The sequence below is a fragment of the Crotalus tigris genome, unplaced genomic scaffold (assembly GCF_016545835.1).
Source record: "Crotalus tigris isolate CLP2741 ecotype Arizona unplaced genomic scaffold, ASM1654583v1 scf7180000017614.5298720, whole genome shotgun sequence".
In the NCBI taxonomy this organism is placed as follows: domain Eukaryota; kingdom Metazoa; phylum Chordata; class Lepidosauria; order Squamata; family Viperidae; genus Crotalus; species Crotalus tigris.
The window spans coordinates 3,232,128-3,257,489 of record NW_024096513.1 but is presented as its reverse complement, the minus strand read 5'-3'; the positions used below and the strand labels follow the sequence as shown (position 1 = coordinate 3,257,489).

Genomic DNA, 25,362 nt, shown 5'->3' with positions numbered 1-25,362 from the left:
GTGGTGTTGGGGACAGGGTCAAAAAAGGCAAAAGGGTAGACACAGCAATGCAAGGCCTGCCCCTTTGATACCTGCATGTCAGCAATACTGAAGAATTTGCCCACCGAGGGTGACCCCAGTGTGGAATTGCTACCTTGTTCTTCATCTCTGATAGCAGTCAGCCCATCCTTGTGGGAAGACAACCACTGAATGAAGCAGGAATGATGATATCCCCTAAATGAGGGTATTTATTGAAATTATTGACATGCTGCCGATTTCCCGAAACCCCGGGCAGCTATCAGATTCATTTCATGGTCAAAAAATAGCACCCGTAAAATTAAAGTGCAAAACAAACAAAATGAATGGAATTTTTTAAAAGGTACAAAATCGTGCACCCATCCCTTTTGTATTTCTTCTTGTTTCTGTTACTGTTTTAGAGATAGACCTCAACGACCAATTGGAAGTAAAATTTCTGTTGCTAAGCAGGTCTGTTGTTAAGTGAATCCTATGGTCATTCATTGATCCTGGCTTCCATCTTTCCTTGTTAGAAGCCAGCTGTTGCAAATGGACCACATGACCCTGGGACAGGCTAGTTTCCAAGCATCTGATAATGTGATCATGAGGATGCTGCAACGGTTTTAAGTGTGAGCAACAGTTGTAAGTCACTTTTTCAGTGCCATTTTAACTTTGAATGTTTGCTAAATATATGGTTGTAAGTCATTTGTACGTGTAATATCCGCTTATTGTAAGGATCCTTAAATTGGGTGTATACATCAGAAAGGGAAGTCACTCTATGCTGTAGATCTAGATTCCAGGAGGAGGATATTAGGGAAAAACATATTCTTTATCGGATTGGATCCAAAATTCTTAGACCATTGTATTATATTCTTTCCCTTGTTTTTCATATTGTTTTGTATTTCATTTTGTTGTAATCAATGCACATATTTCTGATTTGAAGAGGCTACGAAAACTGTTGTTTCTCCTTCCCCCCTCCTATTTGTACTGGAGGCCTCATCCTGTAGCTGATGGACTCCTGTTTTTTTTTAAAAATTTACTGATTTTCTCCAGATTATCTTTATGGTCTCTTGTATGATGCATCTATTCTCTGTATTTACTATTGTGTTTTATAAGCTGCCTAGTTATAACAGGTTGGGATAGCCTAAACATATACAGGTAATAAATAAATAAATAAAATGTTATTGCCCAAGTCCTATTTTGAAAGAGACTTTATATCTAGCTATAACGAACATCTTGCCAACCTTAGCAGATCTCAAATAAGTTGAACTTAGTTAGGGAGACCAGAGGCCAGCCGGCTAGATCAGTTTGGCTGGGAATTCTGGGAGCTGAAGTCCGCATACCGTAAAGGTTGAGAAATATTCGGATACATGGGGAAACAAAGCAAACAAGTATCGAGAAACCATTATGGGCTGCTACCAAAAAAAAAAACCCTGCACAAAAATATCTTATGAAGTCGCTAAGAGCAGAGCTGGAATAAAGGACGTCACGATAGACCAGTGTTTCTCAACCTTGACAATTTTAAGGCATGTGGACTTCAACTCCCAGAATTCCACAGCCAGCAATGCTGGCTGTGGAATTCTGGGAATTGAAGTCCACATGCCTTAAAATTATCAAGGTTGAGAAACACTGCGATAGACGGCTAGCCAAGGAAGCAGACTTGAAATAAATTCAGCTTTATCAAACGTGTCCAATCTCTCCAACACGACGCTCGGGTCTGGAAAAAAAAATCCCATTCATTCCTGCTCAAGGACAAAGCGTTATTTGTGGTTTTTTTCCTCGGAAGGAAAACAAGGACTCGCAGCACGATGCCGCTTCCCGCAGCAACCCGGAAAGGCTGCCAGAAGGCACCACGTGCTCCACCCCGACAAAGAGATCTCGCTTGGCCCCGGCGCGCATGTGCGCGGGGAAAAAGGGGCGTCGCCCTCCAGCTCAGACAGCGCTTGCGCGCCAGGTCTGGAAGGGGGGGCTATCTGGCTTTTCGGCGAAGCGGCCCTCCGGTGCGCCTGCGCAGAGCGCGTCTCGGCGAGTGCTTGCGCAGGCGCGGTCGGCTATTGACTCGAGGAGCGGTTGGCGGCGGCCGTAGTTGGCGCGCGGCGGAAAGAAAGGCCGGAAGCGCCAGCACGGACGTCGCGTCCTCCCCCTCTTTCCGCTTCCCGCCCCGGTGGCCCCGGCGTCCCGTCGGCGTGGCAACCCTGTTCCCTCGCGCGCCTTTGCCGCTCCTTCGGCCGCGGATGCAGCGCCGCGAGGATCTCGCCGCCGCCGCCCGCCTGGGCCGGGCGCCGGGCCCCGCCGTGGCGGCCCGGCTCCAGTCGCCTCACGCGGCGGCTTCCCCGCGGCGGCCGGCTCGCGGCGGCGGCGGCGGCGGGGGAGGAGCGCGCGGGCCGCAGCCGCCGCCGCTCCTGCCGCCCTCGGCCACCAGCTCGGCCCCGCCGGCGCCCAGCGTGGCGCCCACCCCGCTGATGCCGGGCGCCGTCTCGGCGGCCAAGAGCGAGCCCGAGAACAAGTACCTGCCCGAGCTGATGGCCGAGAAGGACAGCCTGGACCCCTCCTTCACCCACGCCATGCAGCTGCTGCAAGCAGGTACGGCGGCGGCGGGAAGGGCGCCATGCCGCTCTGCCTCGGGCCGGGAGGCGCGGCGGGCGGGCGGGCGGGCAGGCCCCGGGGGGGTGTTCAAGGCGGCGGGAGCCTCCCCAGACTGGCCCCGGGGCCCCGCGAGGGAGAAGCGCGCTGCAGGGCCGGCCCCGGCTGCTGCTGCTGCTCCTCCTCCTAGCCCCACGGTTGCAAGGGCGGATTGCAGGCGAGGAAGAAGCCCTGCCTGATGGGGAGGGGGTGTAGGGAGGGCCGGACCTCCCTTCTGGTCCGGTTATGTGCAAAAGGGGTCTAGCAGGGCAGATCTCGGTTAAGAAAGCGGAATCCTCCGGCTGGCCCTTTCCCTCCCAGAAAGATTGAGCCCTGGGCTGGCTTGGAGGGATGACAGAGAAGGCCTGCAACGAGTTTTGTACTTCTGACGATATCCCAGATTGCTCCCTTTAACCCAGCAGTACAGAGGATGGTGTGGTTATAGCCAGGAGGTGCCGAGCGATATTTTCTTTACATACAGTACTTATTTTTCCTATATGTATGAAAAGTAGTTCTTTTCCCCGGATGCAAATATATGCAATGAAAAGTAGTTCTTTTTCACACGTGCACATGCAAGTATTAGAAACCTGCAAATGTGGTTTTAACATCAAAGATTTTTTTTATTTTTTTGTAGTCAGGAACAGCGATGAGCAACGACTGAGTTAATTCTGGGTTGCTTGTTCTTTTCTCTGCTTGAGGGCTGGTACCTGAGGTTCTTAGGAAAATGAGGATTTCAATCGATAAAGTTCTGATTAAAGTCTGTTTGCTTGATTATTTACAGCATTGCATTCATTGAGAAACACACAAGCTTGAAGTGTTGTTATTTCTCGTGTTTGCCTAACCCAATTTAAGATGCACATTTGCTTGTCAAATTTTCAGGCCTTCCAGCCTTCAAATGTAAGAAAGTATAGTTGAACAAATCTCTGTGTGTTAGAATTTAAGCTTTTGTGGATTAGATCACAAACAGATTTAACAAAGGCCTTGTATCAAAAAGTACCATATAGCGCATAATGACAAATTCAGCACTTCTGTGTCTATAGTAATCACAGATTTTAATGGATGTTTTTTGCAAACATTGAAGTGAAAGATAAAATATTTTTCCAGAAAATCTTTACATTACTTCTTCTATCAGAGACTCTGGCTTTAATCTCTTCCAGACTGCTTTGCTAAAACCCTCCCACCAAACTAGGATTGTACAGCAGATTTACTTAGGTGGTTTTGTAAATGGATTGTGTAGATGAAGAATGTCTTTTGTTCCTTCGACTACATTGTGAATAGGCTATTTTTTAACTGCCTTTCTTCTCTTAGAAGAAGGGGATGACTCCTTTCGAAGAATATTAAGATCTTTGTTTGATCTATTACAATATTTCCATGCTGAATGCCACTCTTTGAGTTGGAAATATGATCTAGGCTATAGGGTTTTTCTCTTCCTGCATTTCCTTTGTGCTTTTCCAGCATGTAATTTCTTTTGGAGCAGTGCCATGGCACCGTTTCTTTTTAGAAAATATGTTTTTGCCTGTTTCTTTTCCCCAGCACACTCTGTAATAACAATGTTTTTATCTGTTCTGAGGAATTATAACAGTTATCCTAATGATTGTGTAGAAAAGCTGATGCTAATTGTTTGTCAAACATTAATTAAAGAGACAAAACTAAGAATCCCTTTATGTTTTAGAGAAGATTTCAAAGGAGATCTCTCGGTGTATCCTCTTCTGCAGAGACAGACAGCTTTGTAATCTGTCGCTATGCCATTGCTATGCATATCTGCATGAATCCTTGTTCGTGCTTCTGGAACCAACCAGAGTGGAAATGGCAGTCTTTGTCTCACTAGCACCCCCTTCTCCATTTTAATAGGATCTAATCGCAACAGTGCAGCTGCTGTGCTTTCAGGATCTTCTTACATCAAGTGAATCTAACTGGCTGGAAATAAGTACTGTAGTCAGAATATAGAACAAAGAGCCAGGATTTGCTACTTGCTTTGTTTTTCTTCTCTCAGCAAGGTGGACGTGTTCTTGGTCTGAGGACCAAGCAAACTCTTGTATCAAGAAAATTAATTTCCTTTTCCAAACCAATTGGCAGAGCTGTGGTTTAATTTTGCTGGAAGGCACCGCTATTTATTCATTTTCAGTTTTGTATTATATTCTTACCCCATGAGAAGCATTTATATATCCTTTTAATACAGGGTCTGTGGAAGAAATCATTTACCTCCCAGTACTAAATTCCATCTGCTGAAACACAAGCTTTAGAAGAATTTATCCTGTATTCTGGATTTCTACCATTGACTTCTTGACAATCACCATCCCTTCTCTACCAGTTGCTTGTTGTTCCCTGTTATCTATGGATTGCTAGAATGCAGAATAGAACAGTGTCAGAATAATTCCCTTCTCAGAGTTTCATCTCCACTTTAAGGCTTGTTGCCCTTGACACCATCATCTGCCAGTTAAATTTAAGGCTTGTTGCCCTTGACACCATCATCTGCCAGTTAAATAGAACGCCTTGCAAATTCTAAGGACCACGTATAGTTTTTACCTCATTTTATCCTGTTTATTCGGCCACATCAAAGAAGCTTTTCAACTCTTTATTTCCTTGTGACCCTGATTTTGGACTTTGTCCTCTTTTTGAATGCTTTCTGCTCGTATATGTAGCACTTAGGTTCCACATCAAGAGAGGGCAGCTTACCCAGCCACTGGGCTGAATTGGTAAAGATATTTGTCAGGAAATGGATGCTTTTGTTTCTTCATTCACACATAGAACTGCACAGATATTGTTCTCTGATAAACAGTTTCCAAAACTAATTTGTGTACAGCAACTAATTTTTAAAGCAGTTTCTGCTGATACTGTTGGAGGGTTTTTAGAAGATTAGCTGCTATGAGATTTTTTTTTTTTTCATGGGGAAACAGGGACAATGAAGAGACAGTTTTTCTGTTACAGGCAGCATTTACCACTGTTTGAAGAAGGCTCCCCCTCCTTAGCATTTAGGGTTAAAAATAGCCCTGTTACATCAACAAAGGCTATATTAAAGAATTGCTGATGGTTAAACACAGAAGGTTTTCCCTTTTCTAGCTGAGTTGCGTTGTGAAATTTAGAGAAAAAAATGGTAGCCTTGGTTATTTCTGAATAATTGGAAATAAGTGCTTATTTTTCTGAAACCAGAAAGCCGCCTTTATGTAAAAACACCAACTTCTTTGTTGCTTAGGGCAAGCAATACTTGTAAGGGTAAAGTCATTTATTCCTCAGAGGAACCCCCCCCCCGTCTTTGACCTTGAACTTTCTTGTTGACTTGTAAAAGTTGGCTTTTCCTTTAGGCATCGGCATGCAAAAATATGAACCACAACATTTTTATTCTTAGAGTGATTAAAAGCAAAAAATTCATTGTTTTATTTGCTCAGGCTAATACAGTTCATCTAAAGCAGGGCTTTTCAACCTTTTCACCCATTCTACCACTTTTAGGATATCCAAGTACTACCAGTCGCCTAGCAAGGTGTCAAAAACTTGACTAAAAAAAAAAGGAAAAAAAGTGATAAAGTACAGGTAGTCCTCGACTTACAACAGTTCGCTTAGTGACTGTTCGAACTTACAATGGCACTGAAAAAAGTACCCCCCCCAAGCCACAGCCGAGCAAGACGCCTGCCTGCCCACCGGCGGTGCTCTTCCTCCTGTCCAAGGTTTTCATTGTTGTGAGCATTTCTGTTGAGGATTGGAAGCGGTGGGGGATGTTAGGTTTTTATTCCCCATCTGCTGGGTGGTTGCAGCAGGTTTTGGTCACTTCACATGACCCTGGGACACTGTGACCATCATAAATATGAATCAGTTGCCAAGCATCTGAATGTAAATCACAAGACCCTGGAGATGCTGCAACATTCCAGCTGATGGGCGCTTCTTCTGGGCTCAGCAGAAGCGCCAGGATCAGGGCTGCTTTCCAGCTGATGGGCGCTTCTTCTGGGCTCAGCAGAAGCGCCAGGATCAGCGCCGAGCTTCAGCTGGAGCCTGGTGCTGATCCTGGCGCTTCAACTGAGCCCTGACAGTCCCGAAGAAGTGCTGATCCTGGCGCTTCCGCTGAGCCCTGACAGCCCTGCAGTTCCAGCCGTCTCTCGCTCAGGCTTGTGCAGTGCTGCCACCGGTTCAGCTGATTCCCCTCCCCCGCTACCACTTTTCTAGGATGGCCGCGTACCACTTGCCAGGTGCCAATGTACCACAGGTGGTATCCGTACCGTTGGTTGAAAAGCCCTGCTCTAAAGCATTTAGCACTGAAAGGAATTCCTCCTCCTCCCACTCTTGAATCCCAGTAAATCCAGAAAAGAAGCTATGCAAAAGAGCCAAGATTGAAAAATATGAGCTTAAAACTCAACATGCTGTAGTACAAATTGAATATTATATAGCTATGCAAATTAAAATTGAATTCTTATAAATTTTAATACATTTGTGGGAATATCACATATTCAAATATGCATTAGAATTTAATATACAAGCGAGGACGTTTTGATCCAACCAAACCTCTTGATGTCTTATTTATACAATGTGATCTTCCTTGGCCCTTCCCCTCTATTTTGCCCTCTTATTTCTTTTGGATTCCAGTCTCCCAGTTCATAAGTCCTTTTTTCAGGTTCCTTATCTCTAGAATAATTCTGGGTCAGTTTGTGTCTTCCAAGTGCTTGTATATCAATGGGACCGCTGCTCAAAATCTGCTGGTTGAATAGCCTTTTTGCATAATCTTCCTGGAGCATGGATAAATGGGCTTGAGAAAGGATGTTTTTATTACCACATGCAGAGATTATGAGGTTCTCTGGGGCCTAACTGGTGAAAACTATTCTGGCAGATCTCTCTGCCTAGCTGTATAAATTTTGCTTGCATCTGCTTTTTATCTGCTCAACATTTTTCATCTCATATGCTTTTTTCCTAAGGATTCTTGCTTTATTGTGATGTGGTTTAAGCCACTTTGAGTGATGGGTAGGTGTTGGAAAAGAATATACAGTAATTCAATATATAAATCAATAAATATAGATCCAGGCTTATCTCCAATTTTGTTTTCCCTGAGTATAATTATAATGATAGATAAATTGACAGCTTCCCTCACAAACTCTGGACTTCCAGTTCTCTAAAGAGCTTAACATTCTGTGTCATGATACCAAATAACAGCAAAAATCAATACAAATACTTTCATAAGCAGTCTCATGTCAAAGGGTCAGGTTTACTATATAATTTATTTTTTAATCGTTTGAATTTTATAAGCCATTTTAGCAGGCTTTCAAACCACAGTAACATAAGAAAAAAAATGAAAGTATTATTGCAAAACAAAATCCAAATTAAAAATCTTACGAAATATATCTACTAGATCTGTGCAAAGCATTCAAAAAGGGTGCTTTGGAGTGCTAATCATTTAAGCTTTTTCATTGTTTGTAACACTCAGCGGCTCCTTCGGAAGCTGCTTCTCACTGTCTCCATGTTTATGCGCACACAAAGCCACTTTGTTCTACACCAAAACGCTAGGTGAATACGCTTTTTTGTACGCACATAATCCCATTATATTCACAGCTAGCTGTTAGAAGTTGCTCAATCTAGCAAATCGTTTTATTTCTTTCACTAGCACTGGTGTCTAGAAGTTTCTCGTCTTTTCTACTGGCTATACGAATGCTTTACATCAGAGGTCCCCAACCTTTTGAGCACCAGGGACTGGTTCCTTGGAGAGAGGTTTTTCTGTGGACCGGAGGAGGCGTGGTTTCATGTACTGCCTGCACCCCGCAGATTGGGATTTGCCTATTTGCACAGACCACCCGGTGCCGGTCCACGGACCAGGGGTTGGGGACCTCTGCTTTACATGACAGCCATATATATGGATCATGGATTTGCTAATTTATCACAGGAAATAGGCTTCTGTTCTTATTAACAAATGTTAGAGTGGATGAATAGGACCTGAAATGTAATCATGAATGTTTTATTCTTTCAAACGAACAGAATATTGTACCTTTTAGAAAAAAAGTCTTGATTTTAAGCATAAGAATTTTTAGCAATAAACCAAAGATTGGATTGGATTTTTTGCACTTGGCAAAACATGTCAATGCAACATTTTCATTATTTGGGTGTTTTCTTCAACCAATACGTAATGTGCTTTTCGTCTCTTAAATTAGCGAATACAAGTTATAAACTATTGATTCAAACCACTGACAACCCAGTTTTGATTTTTTTTTAGTTATAAGTACATCATGTCTTGTGAATATTCATAGTGAATATTTGTTAAATAAAATATCCATCGTCCAATAGGCATCAACACTAATGCAATTCATTCATTCATACATTCATTCATATCCTGCCTTTATTTTATAATAAGCAATTCAATGTAGTGAACCTATCTAAAAACTTCCTCCTATTTTCCCCACAACAACAGCCCCACAAGGTAGGGTTGTCACCCAGCTGGCTTTCCTGCTTCTTGAGGCAGGACTAGAACTCACGGTCTCCTGGCTTCTAGTCTGGTGCCTTAACCACTAGACCAGGGGTAGGCAACCTTGGCTCTTTTATGACTTGTGGACTTCAACTCCCAGAATTCCTGAGTCAGCATGGCTGATTCAGGAATTCTGGGCATTGAAGTCCACAAGTCAGAGCCAAGGTTTGTTACTGCTGCCTAGGTGTCTCCTTGTTTTGGTTGGGCAGCTGAGGTGACCTTTATGTCTTGGATGGCACTGTTGGCAATATATATACTTCCTTCATCCTGAATATGAATTATGTGTTGCTTCACAATAACTGCATTTAAGGTATCAAGTGAAATTAAGAAGGACTTAACTAAAATGGGAAATGCTACAGTTTCTTTGTTGGATGGAATTCCTGTGATAAAAATGTGTTGCCTAATTCCAGACAATACCTGTTTTGAGAAATGAAGTACCCTTTAAACCACGATTATCCAATCTTTTGGCTTACCTGAGCCACGTTGAGTGAAGAGGAATTGTCTTGGGAAACATATAAAATATACAATGCAGTTAATGTATATAAATAACAAATTTCCTTTATTTTTTTATTATCTTGTGGGACTGTATTACTTACTAGCTTTCAAGGGCCACGTGTGGCCCATGGGCTGTGGGTTGGACACATCTACTTTAAATATAGTGGCAGGGGATGAAACCAAGGATTAAAGGAGGACTGGGATTGTCTGATTTTTAAATTGTACTTTGTTGCCTGCTGTTTGATCTGGATGAAGGAATGGTTGCTGTTAAGAAATAAGAGATTGTTAGAATTAGATTTTTTTTGTGGATGATAAAAATAAAGTAAATATAGACTTCAGAAATTATATTAGGAATGCCATTTTATGAATATGGAATAGATACAAACCTGAGCTATGCCTAAAAATACTTTTGTTGCCCTTGCCTCAAGAAGCCTTTTTGTAAGTCATACACTTCATTTAGATAATAGAAGTCAACTGACATCTGGTTTGTCTTGGTTTTTTTTTAGAAATTGATAAAATTCAAAAAGGTGAATCAAAGAAGGATGAAGAAGAGACCTATCTGGACTTGTTTTCTCATAAAAACATGAAACTGAAGGAACGAGTTCTTATACCGGTCAAGCAGTATCCCAAGGTAAGATACCTGTAACACATGCAAAAGGATTACCTTCCTTTATGCCCACTTCTGGATAAAACTGTCACGAACCAGATATTTCCCAGGTACGTTGAATGGCCAATCTATGTTTGCCACAGATGTAAAGGGAAAGTGAAGCCTCAGAAATAAAATTTCAAAGGTGGGGGGGGGGGGGGAAAGTGGGCTGAGGAACAGGGAAGGTGGTTGGCATCAATATCCATTCCTGCAGTGGCCAGAATCCAATAAGGCCAAGCATCTGAAAGGATGAAAAGAAGGGAGAACGGCACTTCCAAATATGCATAGGTTTAAACTGGGGGGGGGGGGAAGCAAATGGACAACAAAATAATGGAGATGGGAAAAAATATGAAACCAGGAAAAAACAATGAGGACAGCATGAAAGATACCAGGCATGTAGCTTTTCAACATATAACTCCCAAGCAAATGCTACAGTTGCTGATCTCCTAAGTGCAGTGGTTCTCAACCTTTTTAATGCCGCGACCCCATAATACAGTTCCCCATGTTGTGGTGACCCCCAACCACTTATACATCACTGGGTACCAGGGGTGTGGCCAAAGAAAAGGGGAAAAAAATGGCGGACAGCCTTGTTTGGCGACCCCCGTGAAATGGTCGTTCGACCCCAAATGGGGTCCCGACCCACAGGTTGAGAACCCCTGCCTAACTGTGACCTGAAGCTGAGTTTGGTTCTATTCTTTTATGTCTTAATATAGGTTTGTTAGGGAAAATAAATAGTGCAGCAGATACTAATTTGATAAGTAAATGATGTGCTCAGAAGTGAAGCAGACTTCTCCTATAATGTAATAATGTAAGTTACCCTGCAGAGCTGTCTTGTCGCTTTGCTGTCTGTCCAAAAATTCAGAACGTTTGTTTCCCTTTTTGGTTGAAATTCCGAAGGTCAGCACAGTTAATATTTAAATAATAAGGTTGTGGTGCCCACTGTCATGTCAACGGAGGAAAGTTATCTTTTCTTTCAGTTCAATTTTGTTGGGAAGATACTGGGCCCCCAAGGCAACACCATCAAGCGATTGCAGGAGGAAACTGGAGCAAAGATTTCTGTCCTGGGGAAGGGATCGATGAGAGACAAGGCAAAGGTAAGACTTCCTGGACAACATTTTTCACTTTGAGCATCTACTGCAGCATTTACTATCTCTCGCCTTCTGTTACATGCAGATTGACACTGTAGCTGAAGGCTAAAGATATTTCCTGACACTAAATGAATCTTCTTGAGCAGCGGTTCTCCACCTGTGGGTCGGGACCCCATTTGGGGTCGAACGACCATTTCACGGGGGTCGCCAAACAACACAGTCCGCCATTTTCCCCCCCCCCTTTTCCTTAGCTGTGCTACTCCCTTTTATTCTATTGGCTTTGGAAAGCCAATAGAATAGACTCTCTTGAATAGAGTCTAATTCTATTGGCTTTCAAAAGCCAATAGGAATTGTCCAGGCTGTCTCTGCCCTGCTGAGCCCGCCAAAAGTCCCATTCTGCAAACGGTGCTGCACCAGTTGAGTAGTCCTCGACTTATGACCGGTTGAGTAGTCCTCGACTTACGACCGGTTGGGGGGGGTCACGGCATTAAAAAGGTTGAAAACCACTGTTCTTGAGAGAGTTCCGTTTTCAGCCCCCAAACATTGCAGTGTGACCAAGTTCTCAACTGATGTTCATTTCTCAATGGCTTTCTTGGAGTCATACCTTATTGAAAGATTTTTCTGGCTGGACTTAGCACATTGCAAAATGCTGGGTCTACAAATGGAGTAGCAGATTACAGAATCCTTGTTTGGATAAATAGTTCCTGAATTTTTGTCTCCACAGAAATTGAGCAAATGGGTTATACTTTCAAGGTGGTTGTCTCCAAATTTAAAAACCCTCAAGTAGCCCCAATATTTTGCAGTGACAAATTCTGTCTTTAATTTTAAGAGGTAGAACAATCCTAAATTCTTAATTCCTTAAGAGTAGCACAGGTTTTTAGCTTGTGCTTAATGGATAAACATTCAGAAAAGCTACTAGGAAAGGAGAACAAATCTTAGCTTTAATCAAATATTAAGAACGAGTGTGTGATTAAGAAATCTAGTTTAAAATCCTAATTATAATTGATGTTTGTTTTAGGAAGAAGAATTGCGCAAAGGAGGCGATCCAAAGTATGCTCACTTAAATATGGATCTGCATGTTTTCATTGAGGTCTTTGGCCCTCCTTGTGAGGCTTATGCTCTCATGGCCCATGCCATGGAAGAAGTCAAGAAGTTCCTCGTTCCGGTATGTAGCAGTTACCCCCTTCCAGATGTTATGCATAAAGACATACAGGTTCATATGACCACAGTGGGCTTATGATACTATTTCCTATTCGATCATTGAGTCACCACAATCATTTAAGCAAAACATCACCTGACCACAACTTGCAATTTTACTTCAGCCATCTGCAGACCGGACATACAATCCAGGGAGGTACATTATCTCCCTGGAGCAAAAATCAAAAGACGTGGCTGAGAACCTAGCCAAAATAATAGGCCCACAGATTACTACCCTCTCCTACTCCTTCACTTTGGGATGAATGACACAACAAAGAACCTGAGCACAATTCTGAGAGACTATAAGCAACTACACAATAAAGTTAAGGAGCTAGGAGCACAAGTAGTGTTCTCATCAGTACTCCCAACAGAAGGCCAACATCCATTGAGGGGAAAAAAGAATTCTAATTTAGTTTTTATTGTCTCCATACTTTTAATAAAAATTATATTAGCAAATTAGGGAAACTATGAAAACTAAAATTATCAATTCTGTTTTCAACTCACTGGACACTGGAATAAAGAATCGCTTGACACTGGTTGTCCTGTTGTGTATATGTATTGTGTTTGGTTTATATGGCTTCCCATCTCACCATAGTGACTCAGTTTACAGCAGATTGCTTGAAGCAATTTATGCGCCCCCAAATGAAAAAGAGTTAAAAGTTTACAGCAGAGACAGAGGTGTGAAAGAAGCAACTTGGATTTACTGGTGGACATTTGTTCTTTGTCTAAAAACTTTTGCCTTGTCTCCAGTAAGCAGAAATAATAAGTTTGAAGTAACACAAGTTGTGAAAGCATCAAATGAATACCAGACATAGAAATTCTGAAGAGACAAAGAATGTTTTGTAAAAACATGACGTGCTCCTGTTTTGCAGACAGAATTTGCTGTTGACTGCACAAAAATGGTCTTTCAAATTAAAATACTCCGTATGGAACAGAAATTATTTCTCTTTGTTTCTGTATAGGATATGATGGATGATATCTGCCAGGAGCAATTTTTGGAATTGTCCTATCTCAATGGGGTGCCGGAGCCAACACGTGGCCGGGGGATCTCTGTCCGTGGTAGGGGAGCAGTTCCCCCACCCCCACCTGTTCCTAGGTAATGAACAAATAAATGGATAATTAGTTTGAAATGATTAAGCACTTAAGAATTCGAGAAAATGAACATATTCCATTAAATAAAGAGTATTTTTTTTTTTTAGTATATTTGGAAGAGTTACATCTGGGGTATGATGCAGTCCTGTTAAAAAAGTGAGAGACAATAGAAAAGTTTAGCCAGCAGATTTGGAACATTTGTTTAATTATAAAGTATATTTAGCTTGCTCTGTAACTCCATATATAAATACATGAGAGTGGTGTGATTTTTCCAGCAGACTGCTTGTCATTCATAATAATAATAATAAAGTTGGAAGGAACCTTGGAGGTCATCTAGTCCAAGCCACTGCTCAGGCAGGAAACCCTACACCATTTCGGACCAATGGCTGTCCAGTCTCTTCTTAAAAACTTCCAGTGTTGGAGCATTCACCACTTCTGGAGGCAGGTTGTTCCACTGGTTAATTGTTCTAACTGTCAGGAAATTTCTCCTTAGTTCTAGGTTGCTTCTCTCCTTGATGAGTTTCCATTCGTTGCTTCTTGTCCTGCCTTTAGGCGCTTTGGAGAATAGCTTGACTTCCTCTTCTTTGGGGGAGCCCCTGAGATACTGGAACTCTGCTATCATGTCCCCCCTCATCCTTCTCTTCATTAAACTAGACAGACCCAATTCCAGCAGCCATTCCTTGTATGCTTTAGCCTCCGGTCCCCTAATCATCTTTGTTGCTCTTCTCTGTACTCTTTCTAGAGTCTCAGCCTCTTTTTTACATCGTGGTGACCAAAACTGGATGCAGTATTCCAAATGTGGCCTTAGTTTGTCTCTCTATTGTGGATCATTTTTCATTATACTCACCCACATAGTTGTACTAATATATTGTCCATTGAGCGAGGATGATTTTTGTCTAGAATGTCTCCAATGCCAGGCTACCTAGTTTTCAAATTGGATTGAAGTGGGCATCTCTTTCATTGCTTTGGGAATAGCTTTAAGCTGGCTTTTAAACATTTTTAAATAGCTATATTCCTTTAGCACAGGGTCTCTCAACTGTGGCCATTTCCAGGTGAAGTGACACACTGGCTGTAGAATTCTGGGGTCATACGTCTTGAGAGTTGAAGTCCACATACGTGGAAGATGCCACGATTAAGAAACATTGCTTTAGTCACCCTAACCTTCACTGCCCTTTACACCAGTGGTTCTCAACCTGTGGGTCGGGACCCCATTTGGGGTCGAACGATCATTTCATGGGGGTCGCCAAACCATGCTGTCCACCATTTTGTTCCCTTTTCCCTAGCTGTCCTACTCCCTCTTATTGGTGGCCACACCCACTTGGGGGTCACCACAACATGGGGAACTGTATTATGGGGTCACGGCATTAGAAAGGTTGAGAACCACTGCTTTACACTTTTTTAATCTGCCTCCTGTCTTTGGGGGTCCCTTGGTAGATTCGCCTTACATTTTGAAAATACTGGCTTTGCCATTTAAAAAGTCCCAATTGATTCAGAGTTTGAATCTTGGAAAATAAACTCTCCTGTAAAATTCCTATCTGCCCCTTTAGGGAACAGAATCTGAGTCAGGTGTTTTAGCAGCAAGCAATGCTGCTCCCTCTTTCTTTTCCACATTTTCTGATCAAATAATAAAATACCTATGGCCTCACATAGAGGTTTCAAACTCTTCTTAGCATTAGGACTAAATTATTTTTGAACTGACTTTGATAGAGACTTAACCTTATTTAGACTGGGTTTCCTATTTGGGCATTTCTTTCTCTGCTTTGTGGAAACGATCATTTTCAGGTTGCTTTCCTGAGATGCAGCAGGTCAGCCTTCCTGTACACACCTTCCTATATATTTCTTTTTTTCTGCCTTTTCTGAACAGAGGACGCGGCGTGGGTCCTCCGCCGCCTCCCCGTGGAGCCCTTGTACGGGGTGCCCCAGTGAGGGGCGCAATTGCAAGAGGAGCAGCTGTGAGCCGCGGAGTCCCCCCTCTCCCAGCAGTGAGGGGGGCCCCTTCCTCAAGAGCTCGCGCAGCCGGCATTCAGAGAATACCCCTCCCCCCTCCTGCACCAGAGACCTACGAAGATTATGTAAGAAACATTCAACGTTGCACACTTGACGGTTTGAGAGCATCTTGGAAAACGCGGGACCCCCTAATCGTTTTGGATTGCATTTTGAGAGCCTGTTACAGATCAAGGGTGTCAAGCTGTTGGCCCGCGGGCCGGTTGCATTATGCAGAGGCTGTGCCCAACCCAGCTCTGGCTATGCGGGAAAAGTCACTGTGCCACCTGACGCGGCAAGTTTGACACCCGTGTTCTAGATCAGGGCTTTTCAACTTTTCACCCCTTGTACCACTTTTAGGATATACAGGTAGTCCTCGACTTACAACAGTTCATTTAGTGACTGTTCGAAGTTACAATGGCACTGAAAAAAGTGCTCCCCAAGGCACAGCCGAGCAAGACACCTGCCTGCCCATCTGGCGGCGCTCTTCCTCCTGTCCGAGGTTTTCATTGTTGTGAGAATTTCTGTTGAGGATTGGCAGCGGGGGTGGGGCGGGTGTTTGATTTTTATTTCCCCTGTCTGCTGGGTGGTTGCAGCAGGTTTTGGTCACTTCACATGACCCTGTGACCGTCATAAATATGAATCAGTTGCCAAGCAACAAGGCCCTGGAGATGCTGCAACATTCCAGCTGATTGGCGCTTCTTCTGCGCTCAGCGGAAGCGCCATAATCAGCGCCGAGCTCCAACTGGAGCCTGGCGCTGATCCTGGCGCTTCCACTGAGCCCTGACAGTTCCAAAGACTGTCATCTCTCACTCAGGCTTGTGCGGTGCTGCCACCAGCTCATTCCCCTTCCCCACTACCACTTTTCTAGGGTGGCTGTGTACCACCTGCCAGGTGTCAATGTACCACAGGTGGTACCCGTACCACTGGTTGAGAAGCCCTGTTCTAGATCATTGGAAATAGTTGCTAGAAATAATTTGCTAAAAGAATTAAAAGGAATTCTGTCCCACCGAAAATTCCTATGAGCCTTCTCAAGATCAAGTTACTAAATGATCTTCCCAGATGAGGCTAAGACTTACAAGAAATTGCCTGCCTGACAGAATTTAATTAGAGGCACTGTTCCCTTTTCTAATGAACCTTCTCCTGCAGCTCTAGCTGCTGACCCCCTTCTCTCTCTGTTTTGTCCATTTCAGGGCTATGACGATGCTTATGCTGAGCAAAGTTACGAAGGATACGAAGGCTACTATAGCCAGGGTCAACAGTAAGTCCTTCCTTTAGCTTTTTTAACGCCAGCTGTCTGGTATTTCCTGGAAAGTCTATTGGTTTGCTTATTGCCCTTTCTACTGTTGGTCGCCTGGGTCCATTTTGCTCACTGAATCAATAAACAAGTAACAATATTTTTGACAGACTTCTCTATCTTGTTTGAGGACTTGTGTCTGCACATATTTATGCAGAAATATTGACTGTTCAAAAGGGCTCACCAATTTTGAAAGACCATTTATGATTTCATACTGGTTGCTCATTCTTGTATTCACCTGGGCTTTCTTGCCCTATCTCTTTTTGTGTTATCATGTACCTTTGCTGAATAGCTCCTCCTCACATTCATCTCGTAGGTTTTCCTGACAAAGCTCATTCTTGTTTCCATATAACAAAGTGAGCAGAATCACAGGGCCTTTTCACTTTTTTCCGGTCTATTTTTTGTAATAGGCCAGGGATCTCCAAACTTGGCTGGGGAATTCTGGGAGTTGAAGTCCATAAGTTTTAAATTTGCCAATCTTGAAGACCCTTGTAAGCACTGCTACTTCTGTTTGTATTAGGCCTAATTCTAGTGGACCTTCTGCCAAGTTGCATTTGCTCTTTGATTTTTAAGCACATGTGCTTACTACTTCTCGCTGACTTTCAGTAAACTGCGCATATCTCTTGGTTAGTGGAATGCAGGGAACAGAATATTGACTTTTAAGGAAGTCTTTCAGAGATGATGTTATATATTTAAATAATGTTATGCTTTGGCAATATATGTGACATACATGGGTAGGATTAAAGCTGGTAAGGTAGCCTACTGTTTCATTTTCTTACTAAAAACTGCTTTGCAAAAGCCTCAAATTAATACCGTTCTAAATAATTACAGTATAATATCTAGAAAACATCAATGCTGCCTCTTGTTCTTGCAGGGAAACAGAATATTACGATTATGGACATGGTGAAGCTCAAGAATCTTATGAGGCGTATGGTACGTCTGCATGTCAGGGGATAGAAGCACAGTGATTATATGGGTCCAAGCTTTATTACATGAATGAATGAACCTTTATTATCAAAGTATAACATGTATACAGTGAAATTGGCTGAGCCTCCCTCCGTGCCCCCCACCACCACCACAACTTGCATTAACTGAATTTGGGCATCAGGTGTTTTGCTCAAACAGAAATCCTATGAAGCTGATAATTAATGTTTTTAGGGATCACCTTAAGAATATATATTGATTAATTTGTATTTATATCCCACCATTATTATTTTTATAAACAACCGAAGGTGGTGAATATATCTAATACACCTTCCCCCTCCTATTATCTTTTTTGGGGGGGGACCAAGGATCTGTGTGGAGTTGAAAGATGGGCAGATGTGATGGGGGTTTTTTTGGTTTTGTTTGTTTTCCTCCTGCAGGTCAAGACGACTGGAATGGAACCAGGCCTTCTCTTAAGGCCCCCCCTGCAAGGCCAGTGAAGGGAGCCTATCGAGAGCACCCCTACGGACGCTATTAGAACATTCAGCAGGGCCAATTGCCCTTTTGAACAAACAGTTGTTTCTGATTCTAGTGTCTCCCAGGATTCCTCTTGCTTTACCACAACAGACAAGTAATTGTCTCCCTGATTTTTCTCTGGCTCCCTTTTTCTCCCACCTCCATCCTCCCCCACCACTTGACCCTACATTCTGCTTCTGTATGTAGTATTTTAAATAAGTTAGAGTTAGAAAACTGAATTCAACTTTTAAGTGTGTAGACTGCTTTTTCTTTCTCTGTTTAGATATATATATAAAAAACAACAACTGTACCTTTAAAAAGAAAACTTTTGAGATAAAATGTTAGTTTCCAAAGTGACATGCTTGCTTAACAGTTATGGAATTAAAGTTTGTTAATCTTTAAATTTTTTTTGTTTTGTTTTTTAGGCAACCCATAAAAGTTCTAGTTGCAGAATCCCAAAGTAGGCTACATTTCAAAATTCAGGGTTGTTTTTTTTTTAATGAATTAAAATGTAACTATAATGATTGCCACAGTTAAAAGCAAGGTCAGATGTCAAAATTTTGCCCTTAAAAGCAGATTGCTTGATTAATCTTAACTTTAAACGTTAATAGGAAGGATCCTCCAGAACAAATTAAATGATGGGGCAAGGGGTTTCCTTCAGTAGATTTAACCTTTTTTTTAAAAAAAAAAAAATTAGGTTTGTAGAAAGACTTCCAATGTGGATATTGAAATTTATCCCCAAATTCTGGGATGCTAACAACAGAGGTTTTCAAGCGAAAGGTGTTCTTAGCTCAATTGTGCATGAAGAGATTTTAAGAAAATGGACATCTAGCTGCTCTGTAATTTTATATTGCTCTAACTGCCCAGTGTTTTGATATTAGGAAGTATTAAATATAAGTAGCTGTGCATTGTGTCTTTTTTTTCCCTTTAATGAAAAGCTAACACGAGTGTTTGCAGTACATAATATAGTTCAGGCTTACAATTGGCAACATTGTCAAGCTTTTAGTTATTCCAGTGACATGTTTGTGTGTCTCGACACTCGTATTATGTTAAAAAAGGGACATTGCAGCTGAAAAACCAAGGAGAGAGCTTTTTTGTACATAGATTTGTACATGTCCTCCCATTTTGTTCTTGGAAGATTAAATGCTACTACGTGTGTAAGCTTGCCGAAATAGGTAGCTAAAAATTTGTCAAGATGTCTGCAGCAGTTTGTCAATAAAGTTCAGTCCTTTTTTTAATCAAAGTAAATGTGATGAATTGTCATTTTTTTTTTAATTCTGGTCAAGCAGTAAAATAGATTTTCCTCTTTCAATAAAATTTAAATTAATGTTAAACAACATGGTCTGTTTTCTTAAAAAAAAAAAGACTTAAAAGCAGAAAAGATAAAATGGTATACTCTGAAACTTTAAAACTTTTATGAAGCCAAACGAGCTTAATTTTAAAACAAAACTGTTTTTCACCCCCTGGAAGTTGAACAAGGCTTCAAGCTGCTGCATAAATGTTTTTGCTTTACCTTTCTTAAACCTGCTGTTCCTGGGGAAGTACTAGATTTCAGCATCCCCAACTTGGGGATGGTAAGATTCAGTCCAATCCTTCTGGAGGGCACTGGTTAAGGAAAGCCTTTCCTTTCTCTCCCGGCTATTGACCTTCCACCTCTAGGTAGCGATGCTGTGCTGTCCCCTTGCAACCAGAGTTGATTTCAAAAGGGCACAGCCCCCTCCCTTTTGTGGCTGCTTGCCCAAGGCACGTCCCCCTGGATGTACCCTCCACCGAACGCCAGGCACGGTTGGGCCAAACCATTGTCAATTTGTGCAATGTCCTAGAAAGTAAAAGTCCTTTATACAAAAGAAAAGGGGTCTTGGATGACCTGCCTCTTAACAGTCAAAAATAATGGCTTATGCTGGGGGGCAGGCGGGCAGGTGATTTCGCTGTGGCCCATGACAAAGGGGCATAAAACAGAACATTGCAAAGCTGGCCAGTTCACACAGCCTCAGGTCACTGAATTCCTGCCTCCAAGGAATTTCCCTTTGGGGAAAAAAAAAATCCAAGCCACCATTGGCTATAAGGCTAATTGGCTGTTTGTCCCTGGTCTAAAACCAGAATAGGTGGCTATGTAATATTGTGGCTTGTTTCTCTGCTCCCTTCTTGGCCATTTTTTTAAAATTGGATTTTCATTGGGGAGGAACTGCTTGGGGGTGAAAAAAAAAAATCCACTGTTACTGTCAAATTGCTCACAGAAGTGCATGATTGAGGGAAATTACTTTTAAAAACCAAAAACACAAAAAGGTTGTTATTTTGTAGATTGTTATTTTAAAAAAAATGTAAATAACTGAATTTTCCGCAACGGTTTGGAGTCAGCTTTCAGGGTTTAATGTCTTGCTTGATGAAAAGATCGCCCCAACCCCCCTTTTAAAGGAAAATTATCGCAGGAGAATTCAGGATGTCTTAAAGCTAACATGCACCGAAAAACTCAAAAGGTAACCTAAATGTCTGATTTTAATAGCGCATTTCTTTTACATAAACTGTGACGGCAACTTGCATAAACTATTTAGAACTGAAATTCTTCAAGTGTTAACTTTAATGTAAAAGTTGGTAAAAAGAAAAAAAAAGATGTTTTAAAAGTAGATACTTAAAATATATCCACGTGCATCTGCATAAATTAGTAATAATGTTTTAATACTTGTGCTCTTTTGTCAATGTAATGGAACTGTAACCTTGGGCAAAAGCAGAAAAGATTTAAATCTTAAATATAAATGATGTAGCTAGTCCTGTGTTTATCAACAAAATCCAAGTAAAAACTCGGCCCTTATTGACCCATTATTGCTGTTCACTATCTTAAAATGCCCATTTTTTTAGGTTTAAGTTGCATGTTTCCTTTCCCTGCAGCGTTAAGTTGCATGCAAAAGTTATGTCAAAATTTCTTTCAAGTTGCGTTTGGTGGTGAGAAGACTTACCCTGTTTTTCCATTTGCAGGTAGCGATTGGCAGCTTGGATGAAAATGACATTTGGTGAGAACAGGTTAGGTATGTTATTTATCTCTTTTTGCTTGTCTGGTTTTGAAACAATATTCCTGCAGTTTGTGTAGGTTATTTTTGCATTGGCTGTCATTAAAGTTTTAAGAGGTCGTCTGCAGAATTACATCTTTGTAATTGGTCCGACTATTCAGTTCCTGCTAGGACAGGGGTAGGCAACAGCTCTTTTATGACTGGTGGACTTCAACTCCCAGAATTCCTGAGCCAGCCATGCTGAGGGGAAAGGGGGAGGTTTCCAAGCTGAGCCATACTGGCTCAGAAATTCTGGGAGTTGAAGTCCACGTCATAAAAGAGACAAGGTTGCCTAGTCCTGTGCTTGGAGATGGTTGTCCCCCTTTATTTTATGGGGAGGACAGGGCAGAAGCCCCAAAGGGTATTTTGCAGTGATGAGGTTTGCCATCTGGATTTTGTTTTTTCCAAACATTGTCTGTCTTCTGGAAAAAGTTAAGTACTTTTTCTTCTGGAAAAAGTAAGTACTTTTCAAAGTACTTAACTTTGCTTGGGCGTGATTAAGGCTTTATTGTATTTTAATTTAATTAAAAGTTTTTATTTATTTTACATATATCCTGCCTTTATTACTTTTATAAATAACACAAAACGGTGAACAGACTTCAGACTCCTTCCTATTCTCCTGACAACCCTGTAAGGTGGGTAAGCGTGTGGCCGGCCCCAAAACATCCGGATTTTCATTCTTAAGATGAGGCTAGAAGTCACCGTCTCCAGGCGATTGGCTCAAAGTCACCCAGTCAGCTTTCATGCTTAAGGGGGGACTGGAACTCACCGTCTCCTGGCAATTGGTCTAAAGTCATCCAGCAGGCTTACATGCATAAAGCAGGACTAGAACTCTCAGTCTCTTGCTTTGTAGCTTGGTGCCTTAACCACTAGACCAGTTGTATTTTACCACACTGCTTACCAACAGAAGTTACGATCCCACATTTATAAGTCAAGGACTATGTGTAAGTCTCTACTGGGTGGTAAGTAGAGAAACTCTTTCTAGTGTGTGATTAAACCATGCTCCCTTTTTTAAATATTGCATCGAAGTAAAGAAACACGATAGGTAGCATTCAGAGCTTGAAATAGCCTAGTGAATTGTTTAAAGAGCAGAAATAAAATCAGACAGCTCTTGGCAGTTCTGAACAGATTCTAAAAAGATGGCAAGAGTTCCCAGTAAGAAGAACTCGAGCGGAGTGGATGCAGGTATTACTTGGTCTGGATCAACAAAACAAAATTGGGTGCCAAACACCATATAAACAAAGTGCACTGTACCTTTAAAACAAGCTGAGCAAGTCACCTTGGCTGGCTGAAAAAAAAAATGTAGGAATTGTAGCACACAAACATGTGAGAGAATAAACTTCAGAACGTTCTAGAACGGACTTTTCTCAGACTGGGGGGAGAGTCAAGCTCTGCAGAGGGGGACTTTTAAATAAATACAAGGACTACAGCCATTTTATACACACCAATGCTTCATAAGCTTTTCTAAAAATATCACTGTTTTGTTGTGTCTGTTCTTGGGGTATTCTTTTTTTTACATTGTGCTCATTGCCTGGAACAATCTGTAAAAGCCTTGCACATTAATAAAGTGGTTTCCTTTAATCATGAATGGAAGAATCTACAGCTTAGTGAATGCTTTGTAACAAGTTTTGTTAACACCTTTTCCGACTAACAAATTTTATCCCAAGGCATAAGCTTTTGTGACTAGCAATCAACAGCTGTAAAAACTGTATCAGACTCCTGATTTTTTTCTACCATAGACTCTTCTTACAATGAGCTCTATATGAGTCTGAAGATGCAAGCTACCTCTTAAACTGAAAGTGGCATGTCTCTTGAGTACGTAATAGGAACTAAAACATCTCTTGGCTTCCATCATGGATATATTTCACTGAATTCTCGGGGGCATTTTGAAAACACGAGTATTGTTTTGGGGACTCTGACTGTAAATCACTAAATCATATTATGCCACTATTTAAGAACCATTAGCATGTAAACTGTTCAACATAGTCAAGAGTTAAGTGCTATTATTTCAGTAACTTTCTCCATTTTTTCCCCAAATAGATGGAGTCTTCAAATCAAAGAAGATGATTTGGAAACAGCTTTTATAATAGAACATATTCTTATCAAGTCTTGAAGATTTCCCAATCTTTTTCAACTCCATATGTACTGCACAGAACTTCAGAGAGGCTTATTTTATAAATAATGTAGTCCTTCCCATTTAGCTTATTTCACCAAGCTGTAAATTTGGAAGTATTATAAATTCTGGCTGACATAAAATGACATTGCAGACTGATACCTATGCCTGTGTAAAGTGTTTCAACGAGATCTGAATAATTTGGTGGTTTATTGCTCCATAATTGCTCCAATGCACTTTCATATTTTAAAACGGGTGTCAAACTGGACACATCACCAGGAAACCACGCCCACCCCATTGCCGGCAATGGGGAAAAAGCTCCAATATGTCGTGCGACGTCACATGATGTCACAAGTTTGACATGTCTATTTTAAAAGAATACACTGACTTTCTAGAAATTCCTCTTTTTATGGTTATTACTGGAACAAAGAAGTGTGATTTGGATCTGTCTTCATGTGCTATGATAGTACATTTGAATAAAGGTTCTTTTTTTAAAAAAAAGTATGATTTTATGTTAATCATTTCATTAGATGGAGCAACCCATGGACATTCAGCTGAACTTTATTTTTAAATTATAATTCAGCCTTCATATGGATCAGGCAATATCATTTATCACAGTACTGAAAGAAGTAATATGGAAAACAGAAACTTGTATTGTTACCAGGTAGGTAACGGAAAAAATGGATTTAATTATAATTGCAACCCTTCCCGTTTGAAATAAATGTAATTCTTTCCACACAAACATTCTGGATTTGAAAGATTCCTTCTGCCAAACAGTTTCTTAGTTCTTCCTAATTTCTCAGGATTACTAGAAGCAACCAAAAAAAGGTTCACATAGCACAGAAATTGAGCTTAGTACTTTTCCCCCCTTTTCATTCACAGCTGTTAGAACAAAAGATCATAATGCTGGATATATTGTTTCCATTTTTATTATCTTTGCAATATTTTAACTCTTTGAAAAGCAAATCTAGAGATTTAAAGTATCTGCTTGAAATTGCTTAAATATTCAAAGGATACACATGTTTGTTAACTCCTGGCTGATCTAGTTCCTCACTGCTAAGGGATCAAAGCATATTTGAAGTACACTTTCAAATCAAATTTAAATAATCCAGTAATTGAATACTCCTTCAAAAGTGTAGAGCAGGGGTATCAAAGTGCAGGCCCACGGCCGGTTTCATCATACTGAAGCTGTGCCCACCCCATTACTGGCAATGGTGCAATGTCATGTGGCATCGCAAGTTTGACATCCCTGGTGTAGAGAGTAGGTAGGACCACAAAATAGCATAAACAGCATTTAATGTAAATGCACAACTCTGGAAAATGCAAGTTATATGCAGGCAACATTTCCTGCTATAATTTCTCACCATAATTTAAGGCATGTTATCTAAAGTTCAGGAAGGTGACTTTCCATTTTGGAAATCATTTTTGTACAGTACATCAAGAAGAAAATATTGGAGACAATCACAATATTTGCCGAAATGCTGTCAGGATAGGCACTAAATTATTGTGCCCAAGAGTGTACACAGTAGTGGGAAGCAGCCACCCCTAGTAGCCAACAGCTTCATTTCATTGGGCAGCTGGAGAAACGTGAGTTTCAGGAATTAAAGAGTCTGAATTAAAAAGTAGCTTCATTCCTGCTGACTCCACGGATGTGTCTGCATAGTTGACTAGGGAAGTTTGCCAAATATTCCAGGATATTTCTTGCCTAGCCTAGCTGGTGCTGTGAGATTTCCTGGTGGTCTCCCATCCGGCCCTGTTCAGGGTTCCAAGCTCAGGGTCTTTGCCTCTCCGGCTGAGCTTCGCAAGGCAGACTGGTGTGCTGGGAGTGCCGCCTTTGTCTAGAGTCTAGACCAGGGGTAGGCAACCTTGGCTCCTTTATGCCTCGTGGACTTCAACTCCCAGAATTCCTGAGCCAGCA

General features: G+C 41.6%; 1 protein-coding gene across 3 annotated transcripts; it reads left to right on the top strand.

Annotated features, from left to right (window-relative positions):
* Window positions 1-2,023: 2,023 nt before the first annotated feature.
* Window positions 2,024-23,945, top strand: KHDRBS1 (KH RNA binding domain containing, signal transduction associated 1). 3 transcript variants are annotated; one of them, XR_005555044.1, is made up of 11 exons: window positions 2,024-2,577; window positions 10,051-10,175; window positions 11,168-11,284; window positions 12,297-12,443; window positions 13,438-13,571; window positions 15,432-15,639; window positions 16,744-16,811; window positions 17,722-17,780; window positions 18,212-18,402; window positions 21,261-21,310; window positions 23,372-23,945. XR_005555044.1 is itself a non-coding variant. In XM_039329522.1 (9 exons), the coding sequence occupies exons 1-9, from the start codon at window positions 2,229-2,231 to the stop codon at window positions 18,307-18,309; spliced, it is 1,305 nt and encodes a 434-aa protein (XP_039185456.1). In that variant the 5' UTR covers window positions 2,024-2,228; the 3' UTR covers window positions 18,310-20,886. The 3 variants fall into 3 exon arrangements, 1 of the variants encoding a protein (XP_039185456.1); XR_005555043.1 differs by having other exon boundaries at window positions 18,212-20,764; window positions 23,372-23,937; XM_039329522.1 differs by lacking the exons at window positions 21,261-21,310; window positions 23,372-23,945 and having other exon boundaries at window positions 18,212-20,886.
* Window positions 23,946-25,362: the final 1,417 nt, after the last annotated feature.

Coding starts and splice junctions, on each gene's coding strand:
- KHDRBS1 (XM_039329522.1), top strand. CDS start 2,229: ATGCAGCGCCGCGAGGATCTCGCCGCCGCCGCCCGCCTGGGCCGGGCG. Junction 11,285..12,296: donor CGATGAGAGACAAGGCAAAG/GTAAGACTTCCT, acceptor TGTTTGTTTTAG/GAAGAAGAATTGCGCAAAGG. Junction 12,444..13,437: donor TCAAGAAGTTCCTCGTTCCG/GTATGTAGCAGT, acceptor GTTTCTGTATAG/GATATGATGGATGATATCTG.